The following is a 16,395-nucleotide window of genomic DNA, read 5'->3' on the forward strand; positions in this document are numbered from 1 at the left end:
TTCAGTTATCCTTTTAGGATATAAGATAGCAAAGTGAACTGCAAGAGGATAACAGGATTGTGATCATCTCAAGATGAAAATCTGGAGTCCCACTGTACCAACAAATAGTGTGTTTATTTCTCTATGGAAAATACAACAATACTGATAATTATAAAGGCTAGAAATTATTACTAAGATTATTCAAAGATGATCCACATAATAAAACCCGTGGTAAATAGCTCTGCAAATTGAAGCCCATTATAAAGTCATGTAAAGCCAGAAACACAGACTTTACAATACTTTCAGATGCTGGCAAATATTTGTTGCACTGAATGAAGAAGCAGCAACATCTCACTGTTGCCAGGCTGAATAAATTGAAGGTTCCATTAACATTCCTGCCTTTCTATGTACTCTTCTTTTCCCTCAGACCTTCTGTGGCACAATGTCTCTTTCTCTCTTCCTCATATTTTTCTTTCTCCTTATTATATTGCCAAAATAAAAAGAAAAGCAGCTCAGGGAATTCATCATGCACCCACAAGATCTGAAGTCCCAGGAGTCAAGGTTTCTTCAGCGGAGGCCTTTATGTCTGACAAGTCGATAGCTGCTCTGCACCATGCAAGCCCCCCTTTCAAAACAAAATGATAAAAGGACCCAAAAAAGAGAAAAAATATATTCAGTCTATAATTAACTCAGTGAGGATTCACTTGTAACTTTGTGTGTTTCCTAAAAGAGTTGTACAAATAATGGTGGCGCACTTTAAAACTTTCTATAATGCATTTAGAAAAGTGAGTTCTATGTGATTAAAATCTGAATGTAAATGCTATCAGTGAAGACACAAAAACACTAAATCACTCGAGAAGACAAAAGACTTCCAATGCCAAACCTACACATGTTCTGTACTTAAACTGTCTGAATGCCTTTAGATATTCAATGAACCATCCAATTCATTATGGAAAAATTACATTCAGGTGAAAATGAAATACTTTTTTTCCACACCATAAGATGCACTTGAAAGTCTTGATTATCATCCGGATCGCTATTTAAATGAATTCATTGTGAATACGCCAACACGGCTAATGCTGATAACGTGGCTAACATGTAGCACGTCAAACATGTTATAGAGCTGCTTTAACCACAGTTATCAAAGTCTGACTGACTGACAAATGTTTGTCTGGCTTAATGTGCTCCTTATGGTGCTGTGTGCCTTATGGATAGCATAAGTTAATTGGACCATTCATTGATAGTTTGCCTTAAATTCCGTTATGCCCCATCATGCAGAAAATACTGAACACAAATCTGTCTAATATGAATTTAAACTGCAATTTTTTTGAATTGTAAATTATGCTTAAAAATATAAATTTGTATAGCTTCAAAAAAGTCAAAGAAAACTTAGTTTTTTTGGTTTCAGTCTACTAAAACTGAAAATCATAAAAAAAAAAAATCTAGTTAAATGACAGAAAGTTTGTTTTTGTGCTAAAACCTAATTAGAAAAGGGTTTTTATTTGAAGTACTTTTCTCCAATTGTAAGGGTCTTTTTTATTTATTTTTTTCACTAATTCCAACATTTTTTTTTCTGTAAAAGAACTTGAGAGTCCACAGATGTCACATTTTCTGACAGACATAATCAGAATCATCAGCACGCTAATTACAGAAAGAAAGAGAAAAGGGAAAAAACAGATGAGAAGAAGGGATGATTTTATGATTTCATTCAAGAATATGCTGATTGCAGTCCGTCTTTTCAATTAGGAGCTATTGTTGAACGTTTGGTCTTTCATAACTGCAGCATATGTGTGCGCGAACACGCACACAGACACGGCTCAATTGCAGCACCACAGGGGGTTGACCGCTAGTCGTTCCAAATTAGAAAGAATTAATTTGGTTGCAAAATGGAGCTTGATTAGTGGCAGAAATCAGGCTGCTGGATATCTGTGATTGTGTATTACTGCAACACGGGGGAAAAAGAATGTATACATATGTATGTGTGAAGCTCAGCTTGTCTAAGCAAGAAACTTGGTTAATTGTGAAATTCTTTAGAAGCGACTTTTATTTTGTTGCACACCAAGGAGTTTCAACTTGAAATTATAAATTTAAAACTCTTGAGAATTTGTAGCGAAAGCTGGTGTGAAGTTATACTTCCCTCCACATTAGATCTCAGTCGAAATGCAAAAGACCTTGAGCTAGAATAACCTTTAAGCTGCTTAAAGAGTCGGTCTTGCAATGTTTTCTTTTGACGTGTATTTCAGTGAAAGTGAGGACGATTTACAAAAGGAAAATTCCATTTCACAGCTTGTTATGGAAGCAAGTTTCAAAGAAAATTATTTCCACTTGGTTTTAGCATTCTAATAGATAATGAGTCAAAGTTGAAGGTTATCAACAGCTTTGTTAGACAACAACTTGTTCAGATAAAAATGGGATTTTTTTATGTTATGCTTTCTTATATGTTTTTCTTCTTTTCAAATTCCCTTCTTGCTTAAAAAGATATTTATTTTCTTAGTTGTTTTTCTACTTCATATACTATCAATGTAGAAAACTAGAAAAAAAAGAATGAATGGACATTTAAATAGATCTTTGAAGAATCTGTAGGATCCTTACAGCAGGGTGAACATGCCATGAAGCATTTATGCTCTGGAATTAATCTTAGAATTATTCAAATAGTTTCCTCCAAGCTTGTCAAGCCATATGAGGGGATCAAGCTAAAGTTTATAAAACAAACTTGATTTTTTTTTTTCTTGTAATTGTTTGACTTAGTGACTAACAACCCCTAAATTAGAACAATGCAGGAGTGCATGTGTTCGGTCATATGAGGACTTTAAACAAGTAATCTGCTGGTTAAAGTTATAAGGAACACTAATATGGTGGGCTTTACTCTGGAGCTGCATTCACACCACCCTCCATCTGGAAATCTGATGGACCAGTCTGGGTTTGGAGGTTGCAGGAGAACGGTACATTTCAGACTGCATTGTGCTGAGTGTGAAATTTGGTGGAGGAGGTTAGTTCCAGTGAAAGGAACTCTGAATGCTTCAGGATATTTAAACATTTTGGACAGTTCCATGCTCTTGTGGGAACAGTTTGGAGCCCCTTCCTCTTCCAACAGGACAGTGCACCCGTGCACAAAGCAAGGTCCATAAAGACATGAAGGACAGAGTCTGGTGTGAAAGAACTTGACTGGCCTGCTCAGAGTCCTGACCTGAACTCCACAGAACACCTCTGGGATGAATTAGAGCGGAGAATGAGAGCCAGGCCTTCTCCACCAACATCAGTGTGACCTGACCAATGAGCTTCTGGAAGAATGGTAAAACATTTCTTGTGGACAGCCATCCCAGAGGAGTTGAAGCTGTAATAGCTGGAAAAGGTGGACCGACATCATATTGAACCCTAAGGTTTTGGCACTTCAGTTCATATGTGAATCATGGCAGGTGAGCCAATACTTGTGTTAATATAGTGTATTTGCCACCATTTTTGGGCTTTATTTACAAAATCCTAGCCCCCAAGTCGAACTTTGACTATTTAGGGACTTGTTCTTGGTAGTGACACATGCATGGCATTCCTTTTAGTTCACAGTAGTGCCAGCCACTTGATAGTTCATCAAATTGATCAACTGATCAATTGATCGACAGAATCCTATGACACGAAATCTGTCAAATATCAGAATAGAGCCCTGAAAGAAAATGCCTGAAGCAAGATTACCGAGATTTGTACCGCTTTGACATTTTGCACCAAGCCTCTTCCAACTGTAAGGGGCGGACATGCGCTAGTAAACAGAAGAAAAAGAAGAAGAAGCTCTTGCTTGTCCAATGTAAACACTTGGGTCAAAACACAAGTACCTGCATTTAGCATAAAATGTCCATCAATTTGAATCTCTATCATCCTCGTGGATTCGGGTTATATTTTGCGTATTTTTGCTTTATACCGTTTTAAGCTAAAAATGAGGCAGAGAAGAGCAGAAAATCTCAGCTCTAATGAGAAAAATCACCACTTCAAAGCTCAAATTCGTAAAGACATTTACTGATCAGTCTTAATTATTTTAGTGGTACACTAGTTTACGTTCAAGCTTTACTGCTTATCTGCCACCTCAGCTGGATTATTTTTTTGTCAGCTCCAAACAAACTAACACAGGTTCTTTTTATCTTTGTGGATAAGCCCCCACATAAAGACTCCATCGTAACGCGATTAGCTTAAAGGATCTGCTATCTTTCCTGTCAAATCAGATAATTATGAAAATAGCACATAAGAGGAGAGCGACCATGAAAGGTGATTTGGCTCCAGACAGCCTCTACGAGAAACAATAATCTTTAAAACAGTTTCCCTTTGGTTCCTTTTAAAATATCCTTAAAAATAATTAAAATTAAAGAACATGTTTAATAAAAAATATATATATTTATATTAATCTTGTGGAGGGTTATGGTCTGCTTTCTTCCTTTAAATGTTAAATTGTGTAACCCTTTTTCACACCAATCTGCACACCTAATATTTTCACTTCAACTGAGATTTCTACATTAACAGTTTTAATTAAAAGTTCTGAAAAAGAGGTGGGTGGCAGCAATAACGAGGCAGCAGATCAAGGATGAAAACATTAAGATCAGCTTTAGAGAAATGTATGCGATTTTAAGGCACTTAAAAAAGCGTAGCGAACACAACTAAAACTGACAGAAATCATTACTTGAACAAATGTGACCGACATGCTTGAATAAAACAGCTAGAATTTACTTTAATATTTATTTTAAATGTATCTTTTAAAGTTTAATGTTTTAAGCAGATAAACTTGCTTTTCTGTACTTGAAATTGTAGAACCCAAAGCTGCAAAACACAGGGGCTCTGACCCAAGGATGCTCAGCGCTAAAGTAAAATTGTTACAATAACTGTTAGTGAAGTAACTTTACGTCTAAAAGTTAGTTCATGCCAGAACAGAGTGTTCCTGAATGAAAAGAGAGATACTGACAAACTTTTCCTATAAAAATATATATTTATATTAGTTTTGGAAAAAAATATTCAACAAACTATGGTTAGGGTTATACAGACAGCCATTTCAGAACACACACAACAAGACCAACTCAGTGGCCTTGTGTAAGAGTGTCCGCCCTGAGACTGGAAGGTCATAAGTACAATGCTTTAGGTGTTTTTAACATGTTCTTGTAGCATTTTTCTCATGATGGAAGACACGTATAAAGTATTTTAAGCGTAAAACTGCATTTCTCAGTATTTCTTGATCCAGAAAGCTCTCGGTTGGGATGTAAATCGAAAAATGGGTGGGCCAAGTCTGGCTGCCTATTTTGATGCATCACCTTGCAGACAAATAGATCCATGAACTTCTTTGCTTTACTCGTCATCCCTCCTTCATGTGGACATCACTTAGGTTCATTCTACAACTGTTTATATTTTGTGAGTGACTTTATGTTTTTTGTGCAATTACTGGTGTATTTTTTTACCACTGCATTGTGATATTGGGCTATAGAAATAAAACTAAATTGAATTGAATTTCTAATTAACTCTTGCAACTCCGCAGAAACTATGTCTTAAATTTTATTTTTCCTAAAAATTCAATAATCATAACGAAAAGACCACTGGGGAGGCTTTTAAAACAGATCAAAAGAAAATCAGAGTGGTGCCTTAACAAATAACACATTGATAAGATATGAAAAACACACAGTTATTTTAAAGACAAAACCACGCTGTGTTTAAAATGATCTGAACTGTAGCTTTTCTACAGAAAGAAAGATGGAGAAATGGTTTGTTAATCCACGGGATTACATTGACAAAGACATGTCTTTGTCAAAGTCAGTAGAAATAAATGGGTCATTAAAGTACTGCTTTATGTCAAGAGACTAAGTGCCACAAAATAAATAAAGTATTTGAAAATCTGAAAGACTGGCAGTTTATGACTTCTGAAAGTGTGAAAGCAGACAGATGATCATGGGGTGGAAGCAGACGAAAATGTGATTGTGGGACCACACAGAGAGTTTATTATTATGACCTCATAGTGCAGTTAGAAGGGAGGTAAGACCTCTTCATTTCAATCCAGTAAACAGTCATTTAAATTAAAAGAAAGGATGTTACTCAATAAAAATAAAAGGTTAGAGCTATTTTTTAGTAGGTTTGTGTCAAATTTCAACAATAGAAGAACAAACAGCTTGTTGTTTCACTGAGAAATTAATATAATCAAATGAAAGACGGTGAAAACTTTCACATCTTCCCTTTTTAAAAGTTGCTTCTCCATCTTCTTAGATATGAAACTTGACTATTTGCTGAACTGCTTCAAACAGCAGTGAGGAGGAGCGTGAGCGGCACATCTGATGGATCCTGGTCAAACTGAAACGAGGAGGCTCTTTAATGGACATCTACTATTTTATTCAAGTCAGCCTTCCTGATTGCTACATACAAGGAGGCTACTTTCACACATCATTTACTGTTCTAGCTTGCATGATAGATTCAATCACACGCCGGCTCACTAAATCACAGCTATCTGCGGGCGCACATAATTCTTTATGGATTTAGGCGCCGCTTTATTGGGGATGGAGGAGGAGACAGACAGGACAGACGGACTTCTGAAATCAAAAATATAAAGCTTTTGGGGGAGGGTTCAAAAAATTAAATAGACTTCTTTTTTTTGTGCCACCAGAGTACTGACAGCACAATGCAATCAACCAAAATGTCAGAGAGAAGTGGCCCATGAGAGGCGATTGGACCTTTAACTGCCCCAATCAGCAAATGGTGCCATGCGGCTGACGACATCTGTCAAGAAAAACACGCTGCACACGCTAAAAAAAAGAAGCAGTGTGTTCTTGTGAGACAGAAGGAGACACAGAGGTGTTTATCTGAGGGTGCGTGTGCAGGAGGGCCATCTTTAATGGGGCAGCGGAGAAGTTACTTGGCCTTTTCAGCTTCAATCAAAGCCTTTCAGTATGATGATCTTATATAAGTGCCAGCGTGCTTCAGAGGAAAAGACAGCAGGATATTATTTGGCCTTTACTTAAAGATGATGGATAAATATACTTTCAAGAACTACCCTCATCATCATCACACCGTTTGTATTGCAGTGATTGCCTTCGACACAATGGGAGTTAAAGAAATGAGGAAGAAAAAAATATATAGGATTGTAGTTAGAGAGGAAAATTGTAAAAATGTGATGAAAATACTAGCAGCTGCAAAACTTTTAACTTTCCAATTCCAATTTTGGTGACTTAAAAAACAGAAAAAACCCCAATGTGATGTAAAATTCGGTTTTAGACAGATTTGACAGGAGAAACAAAAGACGACCATCCTTATGTCTCCCTTTATGTAGGTTAATTGACAGAGGAATTAAAGAAAAAAAAAAGATGTGATTCTATTCAATGAACAAAAAAATGAAGTTATAGACATATTGAAAAGTCTTCACACACACTCGTAGGCCCAGCATGTGTGTGTCATCCTAGTATACTTCTAATTATCAGTTAATTGTTATTCCCTATCATTAGGAGGGCGGTTTTTTAATTGTAATGTAGCCAAGCAGAAAGCCTACCTATACATGTGGGGGGACAATTAGCCACCTCCATTAACCCCTGGTTAATTACAACCTCCATTGCTGCTTCCCACAGCACTTTCTCGGTCCTCGTTACCCCTCATCTTTATCCCCAGGCCTTCATTCCCCCATTTTTCCACTCCTTATTCCATTTATCTTCTATCTCACCAATCCTTGATTCTTTAAATCAAAGTGTCACTTTTGAAATGACATTTTCGTCTGTGTTCTTTTTTCTAGGTTACTATTATTCTATTAGTGACATTTTTTCTCCGTAAATCCTAATCCTCAGGTTGCAGATTAGATTTACTACACGCAAGTAGAGGTCAGAGGTCAAAGGTTAAAAGGAGGAGAGATTGATAAATATGAAAACATGAAATGGCTTTGTGGGCTTTCATTAGTAGGTCAGAAGTTACAAAAAGGCAAATCCGACCACAGATATTTATTTTTTTCCACAGATCGTTTTTACTGTTTCTTAAAACCACCTTTTTACTTGTTTTTCCAACACAGATTTTTTCAAACATATAGCAGATAAATGACACATCAAGGCTCAGTAAAAACGGGAACAGCCAGATGATCCCCTTTTGATTTATTGAATAGTCTTTTAATTATATTATTGTAATTTTTAAGCATTTTTTTTCAAACTGTGGGTTTCTAGGACAGTTTTTGCAGAGTAGCAGTACTTCATTATGCTGCGTTTACACCAAACACAATTCGTGCCGAAGAGGCAGCTAGTTTCAATGTTAATTCAATGGAACAGACACGAATTGAGGCGATCTGAAGTCCTGAGCGCAATTTGAGCGATGGGGCGACCTGGCGGTCTGGCAGCAGCGTAACTTGAGCGGCGCGGCCAGAGTTCAAATATTTAAATTTTGGCAGGTCGCCGCGTAGCATCTGCCAATCATGAACTCAGCATTGGGAACGTGACGTTTTCAGTGACTTGATCAGCGGGTAGAATACTAACCCAATGCATGCATAAATTATTTTGTATGTCATCTATGATAAGAAAAATGCTATAAGAACATTTTAAAAACACAGAGAATTCTATTTTCATTGGAGTGGGTCTTTAAAGGGACAAAATGCAGGTCTCTAATGGACATTTAAGTGAGAAAAACCATTATTTACCAGATAAAGAAAGTACATTTTACTGTTCAACATTAGAGTTTTAGCTCTAATGTTTTTTGAACTACCATAGCGCTTCTACCAATCATGCAAATTTACGTAAATCCAGTAGTGTTTACATCATCAATGTAAATCAGGTGATTTTGATGCAAAGGGACTTTATGCAGATGTGTAACCCTTTACATTTGAAATGTGTTGTAAAGTTGATATGAACAGCCACTTTTCCTCTCGTCAGAATGATTTGATGTTAACCGCAGGTGCAGTCCAAGAGTTACAGGATGTCCAAGATCGTGTGTTAAGGTGTTGCCAGCAACATCTCCAGTGTTAAAGGGTTAAGCCTGAGATAAAATCCATGACATAGTGGCTTGTATGACTTGAATAAAGTATTCTAACTTCAATTACATTACATTTTATTTAGTATTTTGGCAGTAGAGAAAAACACAATGACACTGCAAGTAAAATACTAATAGTAATCTTTATTCGTGTTGTCACTTGTTTACCATAAATAAAAACAATCATTTAATGATGAGTTTAAACTACTACAACATGTTTCATATTTGTAGGTTCATGCGATCATCTCACAGCCACCATACTGTCAGGGAGAAGTTAAAAAGTGCTATCATTAGGATCGGAGCAACACTTAGCTGCTTTTAACACTTTTATTTATTTTTACATTTGGCGACAGTGAAAACCCCCATGAGAGTCTTCAGTTCAGGTTAGAAATATGTAAAATTGGGAAAGGCAGAAACAGCTGCAGCGTGAATGAAGACAAAACGCAAAATGTCACGACTGCACTAGTGAAGAAGCCAGTATAAATAGCACCATCTGACTTTAGTTCTCAGTTTGTAAATCCTGTAAATCGTCTTCCTTCTTCGCTCACCTCAACAAAGTAAGATAAGTTAATCAAGATTGTAGAAGCCAAAAGTTCTCTGCTGGTGAAGTCCATAAACAATGATCAGTGCCATAAAGGAGCTCCATCCAATGAATATGTAATAAAGGTGATAGAGAGCATTTGGTGGGAAATTATGGTTTGTAATGTTGTAAATATTTCAACTCTGACTGTAAAATTGATTATCTTGCCCTTTATTTTTAACTATTTGCTTTGTTTTAGTTACAGTGATTTGTTACTGAAATTCCCCAAATAATTATATTTTATAATGAAATGTATTTTACTTTCATCAATGAAAATATGTTGGACAGTGTGTCATCTTACGGTGATCACAAATAATATTTAAAAACACACAAATGTCCTAATTAAAGGCGAAAAAGGACAAAAATATTTTACTCCTACACATTTTGAAAATCACAAAGAGAAAAAAAAATAATGAGGGGATGAGAATGCTCAGCGTTCCATGCTAAAGGACAATAGTGACTGATAAAATGAATTCCCTAAATAGGACAAAATGGTCCTTAATTGACTCATTATAAAGGAAGAGAATGAACTAATGAGTAGAGACAAGAGCTGCAGTTGAACAGCTTGGTAAGCAAAATAGAAGGACATTTAGTTTATTAAAGCGAGTCAGAGCAATGTTTGTTCAGACTGTGGACAATGCAGGAGAAAATCAAGAAAAAGGAGCAACGAAAAGGAAACGTGAATCAAAAATACTAACAGAGATAATCGTTCATCTCTCGCATAAAATTTTAAACGGCATCATTTAAATGTTTTTTATCTTTCATTTTAATCAAGGGCATTTAAAAAGAAATCTGCTACAAAATAATTTGTGTTTCAATGACTGGAAGTATAAACATACATTAAATAATTAAAAATCTTTTGTTTTTCCTCTGGATTGTTAAAGTACATGCATGCGGTTGGTGGTAAACCTCACTTATGGATAGATCTTATTGTCTTTTGAGGAAAACATAAAACTGTGGCTCACCGCAGACAATCTAATACCAATGTTTCTCTGATTACCTCGCATATAACAAGTGAAAACAGAAAACTCATATGTGTAACATAGCACTTATTCACCCTGAAACCCAACGATAAATCTGCTGTAGATAGAATCTGAGATTTACAGCATTCCTTCAGTGCACATGCTTGCCTGATGGTTTGATCTTATTAAGTCTTGTTTTCTTTGGAGGCTCACTTTACAGCCGCTTTCCGATATCCCTTTGTTCTGAAGATGTACTTGGGGTTGCATAAAACTGAGTCCCAACTCATATTTACATATCAGCTACATCACTGCTCAGTCCAAAGCCAGCTATGATGAATATAACAGTAAAAACGGGGTTGCATATTTCCATTTTGAAGTGTTTTATCAGACTCTTTAAAATACAAAAAAAGTTTTTTGCTTGCATTTATATCTATACTTCTTTTGTATGACCCAAAGCCAACTAATAATAGTTTTCTGCATACGTGCACTGAAGTCTACTTAGACAAACTTCTATTTTTGGACCCTTTTTTGAATGTACGCATACAGCCATGTAATGTTGAGATTGAATGTGCTTTTATTTAATGCTTAAATTAAATCTGGACTATTTTCTCGACTGCTTGAACTGTGCGATTATGGATATTTAATCAAAAGTCACAATAATGTAGTCATGGAGTGATTTTTTTTTTTTTTTCTGGTTTTAACAATTATTCATTTTGTATACTGTTTATTTGTAATCAGTAATGCACTTTTATGAACAATCAACTGAATTTGAATTTTGTTGTTTTTCATAACCTTAAAATACATTTCTTATGTACTATTATGTATTATTTATTATTCTTAGTCGTAAGCTTTACCATGGCAAATTGTTGTTTTAATGTGAGTGTTGTGTGACCAGGGAGCATTTTTTGACTTATATTGTACCAGTCCATCCCTCCATCCATCCGTTCATTATATGTTCACAATGAACTACAGCTGAATGAGTAACTCTCACCATTTAAATTTCCAGGAAAAACTCAAAGGAACACAGTCAAAAGTTGTACTAATGTCCTGCTTCAATGTGATGGGTACTTGTAATAACAATGGGAGTGTGCTCTGCAAACCTCGAGATGTTCCAGGATGTAAGGTGGGTTGGTCATTCCCAGCCTCAGCATTGCTCCATCAGGAATCTGCTCCACCAGCCTCCAGAGTAACGTGGGGAGATCTGTTCCTATGTCTCTGCCGTAAGCTCCTGTATCCTCACTGGTCAACCAGATCTCACACACACCCTCTAAAAAACAGACAAACAAAAAAAAAAAAAAACAGGAACTGAAACCACAATGTTTTCAAAGATAAATGACAGCAGAGTGTTAAAAGGGTTTAATATCTTCAAGTAATATTTCCTATTGGGGAATTCTTGAGGAAAACTAACATTTACACTTTGACTATAAAGTCCAGAGAAGAACAGAGACTCAAATCTGGGGATTGCTCATCATTAGTTACAATACTTGGGAATTTATGTACTGTATATACAAAAACCCACAATTGGTTGTTTTTTTTTTTTCATTTTTTTCTATAAATATGGGCTTTTTCTAACATGAGAAATCAAATTAGATCAGCATAAAATATATTAAAAAAAATACTTTTTTATGAAAAATGTTCTACAGAAGCTGAAATGTTTAGGTTCAATCATGAGACTGCTCCCATATAGACGATTAAAGAAAAACACATCATTGCTTCCAGTAAGTTCCTTTTATCTCATAGTTTCTAAAAAACGTCTTCAGACATCAGACATAATTTCTAAAAAGAATGAATAGGTTATAAATCCATATACGTATTATCTTTTTTATTTCTAAAAGGTGTATTCAGACTGAACATGTTTGATTGGCTTACAGTGAGTCAGAGTCCGCATCCCTCCAATAATTCAGAGGTGGTCTCAGTTTGTTTCCAATCAGACTGAGCTCTGATTTAGTTTTTCTAAGCCTGAATATGTTCTGTGCTCGGAGCAGAACAGCTGGACCAAAGGGGCCAGCATAACACCGTAGGCACTACGGGATGTAAAAAGAGTACAGAAACTCATTGAAATGTGATCTGATGAATGCAGGCTCATCAAAACAACTTTTCAACAACTACACATTACTTCTTTCAGTGTTTTCCCGACAAATCTATAGTTCATTAACACTTTTCCCCATTGCATCCACAGTAACCATCCTGCAGCATGCTTCCACCATACTAAGTAGCAAATACAAAGTCTTGTAACTAACGTAGATACTGACATTCAAAATGGATCAGCGAAATATAAAGTTTGAAAACTGGAAGTTCCCTGACTAGTATTCCACCTCCATGATTTCTTCCCATCATTGCTTTGCCCCGCCCCTTGGAATTCCAGACCAATGGCTGAAGAGATATTTAGTCACATGGTTTGGTTTACAAGCTTTGGTTTAAAACAAAGTCAAAGTAATTTCTACAAAAACATATAGTTTAGAACAAAAGAAGCAGACACCAAGCCAGAGTTAGATTTATGGCGAGGAGACCAGTGTCGGTTTGTCACCGCCACCAAATCTGCCGCTAGTTTGTAGAGACCCTTCATTTATTAGAATTTTGGTTGCAGAAAAGACTCAACCTAAAGATTAGTTTCAACAGTCAACTATAACATCTTTTGTAGACTTTTGTAGAAAGTCTTTCCACGTCTTCTCCAGGTGGTGTGTTAAGAAAACAAAAGAATCCTTCCAGTTCACAACAAACATTCAACAAACGAGAACGGTTGATTAAAAGGTGGTCTGGAGACCAAACGTAAAGTTCAGGACTGGATCGGGACCGACAAACTTTTCCTGTTTGAATATTCCCTAAAATGAATAAACACATTAGTGGTATTGTTTGTCAGACGATTTAATGTGAGCTGTGCATCTGTGAAACATTCTAATAATGAGGAGATGTATTTTGAAGAATTTTAGAATAATAAAAAGCACAAGTATTTTGTAGGAAGCATAAGCAGAGAGCATGTTTTTTTTTCCTTAACGGCTCAGCAAAAGTCCTAAAGAAAGTCTGAATGAGTTCTGTTGCCATGAACTTGTCTCCACTTAACCGTCAAACCTTTTAGAATATGGCATCCTAACTTTGTACCAGCATATAAAAGGCTCTGTGATGTATTTATTCAAAGACACACATTTAACAATGTTGCTAAAAAAATAAATACAACAAAGGAGGAAAAAACAATAACGAAAAACAACAACAAAAACAACAACAAGGGAGGAAAAAAAATAAATCGTGCTGGTTTCATCCACCTCCAGATCAAGAAATATTTGAAAGTTTGACAAGAAAATGAGTAATGTTTTGTAACAAGCAAAGACATTTTCATTCCAGTTTTTTAAATATCTGAATACATTGGGACCTTTTTATTGTTCTATGGGTGGGTTGGTTGAAAAAGGGGTTATAAATACAGGGTTACAAACATAAGTACGCAAACATACACACATAAACTATCACGATCATTATATTAGATAAAAAGTTGTAGTGGAAATACATAAAATGGTGTCAAACTAATCAGAAAAAAACTACATTTATTTGCATTTCTTTTTATATTCTATAGAAAATGCCAGCTATCTTTAAAACATCACAGATAGTCAATAGAATTACCGGAGGACAACAAAAGTACTTGTCTATCACTTGTAACATTTTTTTCACTGCTTCATAATTTGTCAAATTCTTGAACTTTAGAGGCTTTAATAAAGAATTGAAAATACCCATAAAAGCAGCTCGCCTCAGTGTGTGTGGGATATTAGGACCCTCTCAAAGCCAAGCCAAGGCTCTTGACTGCATCAATGGCATCCCGGCAGTGGATTTATTCTGACATCCAGCGCAGTAACAGTGCCGTTTTGAAATGAACTGGGTTTAGCCATGACAATTTTAGAACGATGCTTTGTTAATACAAGGACATATCTGTATTCAACTGGTCAAAAGGTGAATTTCTTCCTCCAAAAACAAAATTCTCTAGATGCCTGCAACAAAATATTGGTAATAATGGAGGCTTGTGTATTATCTACTGTAACCTCTTGTGACTTCTGTGTTAATTATATTTGAAGGAGAATGATGCTCCGGAATCACTCAAGGCTACAGAGAGATGTACATTTCCAAAAAAAAAAAACATTAAGGTATGTACTGCAATTTACACACTGGCCTCTTCACTACATTCATCAACAATGGTGTTGTTTGCCAGGAATACAGGGAGGGCAGCCATCAGGAGGCGTCTACTTGATCCCCCTCTATCTGGTTTGAGGGTGCTTAATATAGAGACTGAGCTGACGTAGCTTTGTAAAGACACTCCAAAATCTTTGAATGCAAGGGATGCAGCCATTCACAAATAACTGTATGTTAAAATATAGGAAATATTTTATCAACAGGAACACTAAAGGTTCATTGACTTTATAGATATATTTGTGCTTTTCTGTCTAGCTTAGAAATCTTTTAACTCTGACCATGACTCCATATAGCCATCTGATTCCATTAGATAAGGTCCAATCAAGATTTAGGATCCATAAAGTTCCATGAAAACTAAACTTTCTTTAATGCTACATTTATAGCAGGCATGTGATGAATGTTCAATGCACTCTATGGTACTAGTATGCCTCGTTTCCACTGAGTGGTACGGACCAGACCTGTCCCCTCTTGGCAGGTTTAGAATGGTCCGCACAATTCAAGTGAGTGCTTCCTTTGAGTGTTGAGCCATCATAGCGCATGCGGGGTGTAGACTGATGACGTAGCTGTGTCAAAACGGTGCAACTACAGCGAAAGAGAAGCTTCATCTGCTGACTCAGAAATGGACAAAAAATAAAAAGGATAAACGTGAAGGCTGTGGGGGTCGGGTGGGATGGAAACGGGGTGCGTGTGTATGTCTCCATATTCGCGGATTTGGCATGTCTGCAGTTCCTAACCCCCACAAATAAGGGGGAATACTGTGTACAGAATGTATCATTCTTTGCAAAGAAGATTGTGGGGGGTGAAGAAGAATCCAGACGAAAAGAGGACAAAACTTTCAGTTTTAATCTTGAGTCATGAAAAGCGCTGGTTGGACGCTTGTTGTTGTCGTAAAACCTTCCCGCCAATCAATGGAATACATAATGTGACGACAGAAGCTCCACCTTCATGGGTCCATTCAATTTATCTATGGACCTATGACCGACAGACATTGACTGTAAAAATACTGGACTTCTCGAGCCATGAGGCCCCCCATTAGAAATGCATTACCTCCACTCCTCGCGAAAGTAGGCCACTGCCTTCACCTTCACTTCCTGAAACGGCTATCGCCATATTGCAAACGTCTGCAACCCATCTTCAGCGATTGGTCTGAGTCTCTGTGAGTCATAGCTGAGTCATGGAATCTATAGGAAGTACTGTCACCAATCAGGAGTGAGTTTATTGTGATTGTCCACCTCTTTCCACGCCTCTACCACGAGACCGTGGATGTAAACAGCTTCTACTTTAATAACGCTGGAGAATTATACAATTCATTGTTCAAGCCTTTGAGGGAGAACCATCCCAACATTTGATTCTGTCAGCAGCAGCGGCAGCAGCTTGTCACTTCACATGCGCTGCCACGTTACAGTCTGATCAGATGTACGTGAGAAGCACGTTCAGCGATATTTAAAATAAATAACTATTCTAACCATTTTTCTGTTTACAAATACAATAACATCCATTGAAGTTTGTCTCGCGCTCCTCAGACGGCTGCGTCTAATTCAGGCTGCAAGCTGGAAAAGTGCGGCGAAGATGAAACTTTGGTTGGTGATTTTATGCGTATATACGCAACTTATAATTTATAAGCTACAATCAAAACAGTGAAAAAAAGAAAAACGAACGTTAAACAAACAAAAAAGTCCAAAGCACATAACCTCAGAGTGAAATCTATTTCTACAGAGTAAATCCTCATCTAAAAATGTTGACAGCATGCGCCTC

General features: G+C 36.6%; 1 protein-coding gene across 2 annotated transcripts in view; it reads right to left on the reverse strand.

The window, feature by feature from the left end:
- The window catches only part of cdkal1 (CDK5 regulatory subunit associated protein 1-like 1), a 251,564-nt gene that overhangs the window by 107,435 nt on the left and 127,734 nt on the right, over nucleotides 1–16,395 (reverse strand). For both annotated transcript variants that reach the window (XM_024268289.2, XM_036215988.1), the window contains exon 9: nucleotides 11,568–11,734. In XM_024268289.2, coding sequence (XP_024124057.1) covers nucleotides 11,568–11,734 — 167 coding nt within the window. The remainder of the gene's footprint in view (nucleotides 1–11,567; nucleotides 11,735–16,395) is intronic.

Source organism: Oryzias melastigma, linkage group LG16 (assembly GCF_002922805.2).
Source record: "Oryzias melastigma strain HK-1 linkage group LG16, ASM292280v2, whole genome shotgun sequence".
NCBI classification, from domain to species: Eukaryota; Metazoa; Chordata; class Actinopteri; order Beloniformes; family Adrianichthyidae; genus Oryzias; species Oryzias melastigma.